Source organism: Nansenia antarctica (assembly GCF_963989245.1).
Source record: "Nansenia antarctica genome assembly, chromosome: 8".
NCBI classification, from domain to species: Eukaryota; Metazoa; Chordata; class Actinopteri; order Argentiniformes; family Microstomatidae; genus Nansenia; species Nansenia antarctica.
This window is the reverse complement of record NC_137678.1, coordinates 15,940,400-15,947,703: the sequence shown is the minus strand read 5'-3', so window position 1 is coordinate 15,947,703 and position 7,304 is coordinate 15,940,400. Positions and strand designations below refer to the sequence as shown.

General features: G+C 44.9%; 1 protein-coding gene across 1 annotated transcript in view; it reads left to right on the top strand.

Annotated features, from left to right (window-relative positions):
* Positions 1-3,474, top strand: part of LOC308163922 (testis-expressed protein 11-like) — a gene marked incomplete at both ends in the record, with an annotated part of 19,629 nt that extends 16,155 nt beyond the window's left edge. The window contains 6 exons of the mRNA XM_080538096.1: positions 88-160; positions 291-440; positions 1,828-1,936; positions 2,353-2,473; positions 2,948-3,115; positions 3,403-3,474. Of these exons, the coding sequence (XP_080394222.1) occupies positions 88-160; positions 291-440; positions 1,828-1,936; positions 2,353-2,473; positions 2,948-3,115; positions 3,403-3,474 (693 nt within the window). The remainder of the gene's footprint in view (positions 1-87; positions 161-290; positions 441-1,827; positions 1,937-2,352; positions 2,474-2,947; positions 3,116-3,402) is intronic.
* Positions 3,475-7,304: the final 3,830 nt, after the last annotated feature.

Below are 7,304 nucleotides of genomic sequence, written 5' to 3'. Positions count from 1 at the left end.
TTATTTTTAAATCCCGCTGTTACGGGTGTTCGGCCACCAGAGGGCGATGATGAACACAGAAATGTGACCGTCCTTCTGTCTGCTTAGGCCGAGCAGCTGACACAAGTCCTGGAGCACCTCCAGATCTGCTGGGAGGTCTGGAAGACCCTGAAAGCCTCAGGTGCGTCTCTTCTACTCCGCTAGCTCCTCTTCTCTTCCCCTCCCTCCATATTGAAATCCATTGGCAGCCATCCGTCTGACTGATGTTCCAGGACAATTTCCGTGATGCTGTCTGACATCCACTCCCTCAGGGGACTTCTCCAAGGACCCCACGGACACCATGCTGCTGCTGTACGAGTTTGAGGCCCGCGCCAAGCTGAACGATCCCAAAGTGGACACGGTGCTGGAGTCAGTGCTGGAGCTGGAGAACGTTGACACCAAGGTGCTGGAGACCATCGCAGGTGAGGAACACACACTGGGGCTGACCCTGTGTGACATCGACTCTCCTCATCCAGCAGGGGGTTTTGTGATTGTATTGTTATTTTATTTGTGTTATACAGTATTTGTTATATAGTATTTGTGATATACAGTATTGTTATTTTATTTGTGTACAGTATTTGTTATATAGTATTTGTGATATACAGTATAGTTATATAGTATTTGTGATATACAGTATAGTTATATAGTATTTGTGATATACAGTATAGTTATATAGTATTTGTGATATACAGTATTGTTATTGATTGATTGAAAACCTTTATTGTCCCCAATGGGGAAATTTTGTTGTCAAACAGCTCAGTTAGGGCAGACAGAAAACATTCAATAAAATACATAAAACAGTGCAGGCTCAATAAGTTATATAGTATTTGTGATATACAGTATAGTTCTACAGTATAGTTCTACAGTATAGTTCTACAGTATAGTTCTACACAGGGCTGGACTTAGGGGGGTGGGGGCCCCTGGGCTTGAGTCATTGTTCGGGCCCCTACCTACACTAAAAATGATAAGCTACAACTACACCAACCAGAACCTATGACCAGAAACACACGTATCCCAATGGAGTATGTTATTGGCATAAAGCACATGAAGAAAAAGCAAGTGTTAGGCCTGAACCAAGCGGTCAAATGTGGCAGAACCCCAGAACAGACGGACACAGAGACAAGGGTGACAATAATATTTTTTTTATTTAATAAAGACAGACAAAATAACAAACCTACACTAACAGGGCCTACGTGGGGGGAGTGTGTGGGTGCCTGAGACGAAATGTAAGTGAGGTGTGTATTGGACAGCTACAGTATGTGTCTGGGCGCGAGTGTCTGAACTCATGAAGCATCTACGACTGGTTTGAAAAACCCAGTAAGTTTTGGAGTTTTTCCTCAGTGTCTCCCTTTCGCGTTCCACTTTTTCATTTTTCATTTTTCTTTTTTGCGCTCCACTCTCGTAATTCCTCCTGTCCGCCATGATCATGACATTGACAATCGCTCCACCAAAGATGATGCCCCTGCCCTGCGCGTGACGCGTCGATGTAAACCTCTCCATTGGCCTAAATATACAGTATAATTAAACAAATTAAAACACGTCATTCATCAGAGCGTCCAGTAGGAATAGTGATAGGGGCTGTATTTCCATGCCCGCGGGGGAGGGGGGGGGGGCTGTATTTCCGTGCCCTGCGCTGCGACAAAACAATTTTTTCCAATTTGAACGTAATTTATGAATTCAAAATCAAAGAGCAAATATTTATTCATACATTTGGATTTATTTTGGGGCCCCTTGTAGCCCAGGGTAGCCCATGCATAAGTCCGGCCCTGGTTCTACAGTATTGTCAGTGATGTGTGTTGCTGTCTGCAGCCCTGGCCATGGAGCCCCCAGCCCACCTCCCTGGGCTGTGTAAGAAGGCCCTGAGGATCGCTCTGTCTCTGCACAGGAAACAACCCCAGGCAGACCTGGCTCGCTGCAGGTACCCCTCTACACCACCCTGCACCCAAACAGCCTCACTATTCACCATTGGTCCCCCGGACTAGCCTATCAGATAGTGGTATCCAATCAGACTGTTACTGTCACTGAGCTGAGCTCCAGCTGTGTGCTGCTCAGTGTGTGTGTGTGTGTCTCTCTCTGTGCCCCTCTCAGTCTGTGTGTGTGTGTGTGTGTGTGTGTGTGTGTGTGTGTGTGTGTGTGTGTGTGTGTGTGTGTGTGTGTGTGTGTGTCTCTCTCTCTGTGCCCCTCTCAGCCTGTGTGTGTGTGTGTGTGTAATGAGTCACTTGCTCTGTCCTCAGCCAGTGTGTGTGTGTGTGTGTGTGTACTGAGTGTCTCTTCTCCGTCCTCAGCCAGTGTGTGTGTGTGTGTGTGTACTGAGTGTCTCTTCTCCGTCCTCAGCCAGTGTGTGCACCGCCTGATCCAGCTGTCGCTGCCCAGCGGGGTGTCAGAGGTGGAGGCCCGCGTGCTGGATGAGGTGTGGGCGTACTACGAGGAGGCCCTGTCAATCATCGCAGGCGCAGTGAGTCAGCACCAATCACACGCCACCGCCCACCCTCCCCACCCCCACACTGTAATTAACCCCCCCACATCCACCCCCTGCCCACAGCTCTGAAAGCATCTCTTGTTTTCTCTCAATGGGCTTTCAGCAACACTTAAATTAGCAGATGCTTCCATTCACCATCCCCTTCCTGCCCGTTTGGATGGTAATGTTCTGTACAAGCCGCCGCTCTGCTGTCGTGCTGCTGGGGCTTTGAAAGGATCAAACGACCTTGAGATTGGATCTGTTAGAACAAAAGAACCGAAGTGCAAAATCGATGAACATCAAATCCCAGATATTTCCGATCGTTCCCTGATCCGATTACGGTCACTCAACCTTTGACGTTCAGACATCCACCCCAGGGTCAGTGGAGGTGTCCCAGGGGTTCTAGGGTCAGTGGAGGTGTCCCGGGGGTTCCTAGGTCCATAGTCTCTCTGTGTCCCTCCCTCTCTCCAGCCTGAGGACTTCCCTGAGATGGAGATCCTGTGGCTGCTGACCCGGGCCTGGAACACCGGCATCCTGCTGTACAGCCTGGCCCAGTACCCCGAGGCAGAGCGCTGGTGTGGCCTGGGCATGAGCTTCCTGTGCCACCTGGGCTCCCTGCAGGACAGCTACCAGACCCAGGTACAGGAGAGGGGAGTGTGTGTGTGGGGGGGGGGACTAGTGGGAGGGATGGGACAGCAGTGGTGCGTGGCAAAGGCTAAGTCATTAAGTCATCCTTCTAGTCAAACGAGAGGTCTCTAAGGCCTCTCCTGAAATACACACAATACAGACACATTGTTCTTTAAAAGCTAGTTTGGCGTGACTGTACCTGGGACCAGAGATAAAGACACGTAAAACACTGCAATCTAGTGTTCTTTCTCAGTCAGAAAATAGCAGAAGTGTATTTATTTCTCGTTGTCTTCCTCCAGATGTCAGGCCTTTACAGTGAAGTGCTGGACCGACTGGACAAAGCCAAGAAGAACCTGGTCATGGAGGAGTGATCTGCTGTAGTGTTCTCCATGTGGTGGACAGGGGTGTGGGCCTGTCTCTCTGCCCCTGTAGAATGTGTCTTGGGGGGTTAGTCTGCTCCACCGGGACCCCCTGCCTCACCCCTTCTGTACCGGTTAATAAGGACTCAGTTTGAGTTTTTGCATTTTGTAACTTCTTTGTACTATGTTCTCTTCTCTTATGCCTCCTGGATATCACATTCATATGAATTTACCTGAACATCTCATTTATTATATTGATAATTAAACATCTATAATCAGAAAAGACGCATTTGTGGTTTGAAAGAAACAGAACACATAAAAACCATTACCGAGTCACATATTTTATTATTTCCAAACAAATAAACTTGTCCAGTCCAAAAAAATAAAAAAATAACCCCAAACAAAAAAGTTGGACTGTGTTCCCTCATGACTAGGACAGTGAAGACAGTGTGGCCCAGTGTCCTGATGGGCTCAACCACCTGCAGTGACAGGGAGGAAACCACTGTACAATCAAAGGGTTCATGTTCGCAAGCACTTACTGCACAGGTGTGCTGTCACCTAAACAACTCATCACCCCAAAGGACAAACCAGAACCCCAACCCCAACCTCCCCCCCCCCCTCCCAAAAAAGCTTATGTCATCATGTCTCTCACTGGAACATGGACCCTCATCAATTATACACACACAGAAGCATTCAGGTTCAATCTTGTTATAACCGCAACCTCAATGGAAAGAGTCAAATTAAATCAAGTTCTTTGGGCTTCATTGACATGGCTGGCCGAGGTATGAATACCAGACACATTGTTTTAACAGTCAGCTGTGTTTCAACTTAACACCAGAGAGGACCAGTTCTAGGACTTCTAAAATGACATTATTGATTAACGCTCCTGGTTTCTGGAATATCATCTTGTTGTAGGTTGCTGCCTGCCTGCCTCTCATTTTTCAATATTTTGTACATTGTTTTTAAATCTATAACACCCAGACAAGTTCCACAAGAAAATCACATGTAGACAGGCCCTACTTAAGGGAATTAAATTCCCAACTGACTACAAAAAGTGTTCCAATAGGCAGCTGAAGAGATTTTGTCTATAGAGAAATACCAACATTACGGCACATTTGTATGGAAATTATATCTCAGAATAGCTCAAAGTGTACTTACCTGACATTTGTGATCTATAAAACATGTTTGTCCCAGTTTGTTGTCACACATGCATGAAGCACAGGTGAGGGGGATCTGCTGGGGGCATTATTTACATTTGACAGCTACCACACCCTTTGAAACAGTCTGTAAGCAGTTTATAAATGGCTCTGTTCCCTTCGGTTATTCCCTGAACTCTGGTTTTTGACACAGGTAATGACAGCTGGTTTAGCAGTGGTGCCTGGCAGGTGGGCACACCTGTTCAGAAAATGCCTGCAGGTACAGGTGCTTTGGGGGGTTAGGGAGCAGGGGACCCACAGGGCTAGGTTACCATTTCCTGTGGGCATTAAGAAGATGGTCTGGCTCTGATGGCTGAGGAAAAGAAAAGAAGGGGAAAAAAACTAAACTTTCCTCTGAAAAAGCATAAAAAGGAGGAGGAAAATAAAGTGTTCACAGGTGTAGGGGACCACAGTACTCCTTCTTCAACAAGGCAACATGTCCCCTCACATGTACACAAGTCAACATGTCCCCTCACATGTACACAAGTCAACATGTCCCCTCACATGTACAAGTCAACATGTCCCCTCACATGTACAAGTCACACGTCTCGTCACATGTACAAGTCAACATGTCCCCTCACTTGTACAAGTCAGGCATGTCCCCTCACATGTACACAAGCCAACATGTCCCCTCACTTGTACAAGTCAGGCATGTCCCCTCACATGTACAAGTCACACGCCTCCTCACATGTACAAGTCACACATGTCCCCTCATATGTACACAAACACACAGTGTCAAGATCCGCAAAGGAAGATGGGGCGGGTCATTTCAATCCTGTTGGATCCATACAGCCAACTCATGCAAGGGTTACCACAGAGGTGGTCTTGACAAAGCTTCACCACATCTTAAGAAAAAGATAAGACATAATACATCCGCTTATTAAAATTGTTCAATTGCAAATGCCTTTAAATCACTCAGAGACAACACAGGATGGATTTCAAAATTGTATAGATATACAGAGCATATAGGTTTAATATCAAACCCATCTTTAGTGATCTTTTGGGTGAGGGAGGGGGGGAAGGGGACAATCCAAAACAGGTTATATTGACTCTTTAATTGTTAGAACGACATCCAATACAATTATTGTCATGTTCTACCCGTTTTAAGGCCACCTTCATGGTGGCATACAGGACAGTACCGTGTGACCATTCAATCAGAAGAGAATCATCTTGGAAGGCAGAGAGTGTAATAGGGTGGTCTGCTGCTCAACATGGGTGAGGGAGCTATGGCTGCCCAAATTGGAATCCAATAATTCTTCTTAAAATACACAGGAAAAGGGTTAAAATACAGTGGGTGGGGATAGGATCATACAGAGGTGAGTCTGCGTTTTGTCTATTGCACTCACAAGTTAGGCCTCCGGGAAGTCGGAGGGTAACACAGAGAAAGTAATAATAAAAAAATAAAAATAAACGTTTTTGTTTTTCCTCGTCAATTATTTGTAACTTCCCTCACAAAGTACAGGTAGTAATATGAGAGAGTTAGTATTTGATGTAAGGCAGTTTGGTGTTTTGCAGAGAGCCCAGTTACACATCTCTACCCCCATCCTTTACACAGAGCAGCTAAAAACCACAAGCAAAAAATCCCACAAAAAAAAGAAAAGAAATGAAATCTAACAGCCCTCCAAGTAGACAATTCTAGTGAAGTGTAAAACGTGTAGTTTTTAATATGTAGTAAAATCTCAGTAGGATTTTATCATTTACCTTGTGATTTCATTCATCAGAGCAACGCATCCGGGTACTTTCCCCTCCCGTAATGTCCACGCCCATTTTTGGGTGATAGAAGTGTAGAAGTTTGACTGGCGGTCAATGGGAATTTCTGGTCTTCGCTACTTTAATCCGATACAATAAGAAGACCGTAGTGCTTTTTAGATATTAGGAGCCCAAATCCGATGGCCAGTTAGGCAAACTATTATATAGTGTCATTGCCGATCAATGATCGACGTCGTTATATAGAGAAAATTAATGAAATAGGGGTTGATTTATCAGAGCAGTCATACGTCATCTCCCTGTCATCTGGGATTTGTAGTTCTTCAGTTGATTAAGTGACGTTGAATATACACTGTAGCTGGAGATCATTCACAGCGATCCTGTCCCTATATGAATGTGGTTTTAATGTGGCTTATTTCCCTATCGTTGATGTTGTTGTCATGGCGACGTTAACCGCTAGAGAAAGTGTTGTGTGTTGTTGCTGTCGAGTTCACGCATTAACCTTACACCGGAGAATCAGCTCCTAAATCGCAGATACAGAATGTGTCTTATTTTCTCTAACACACAATATCTACAACTAATGTAAATGTAGTTCTAAGAATAAATATGGACTAACTGTCTGAGCCGTGTTTGTATTACAAATCGGATATTTATATGTAATTGCCCACTTACGTAAATGTGGTATTCTTATATGTATGCACTTTAACTTGCAGACACCCCCTCTTAGTTTGTATTAGTTTTCTCTGAACGGTTAAGACAATGATTAGCAGAGCTGTAGTCCACCGTTGGCAAACCAGGCAGCTCACAGGCTGTAATACATCATATGATTGAAATGATTGATCATTTTTATTAGATCATTTTTATTAGCCTACCTAACTTTTATATATAACAGTATATTTTATGTTTATTGTCTATGTGTTGTGTATTGTCTATTAGCCT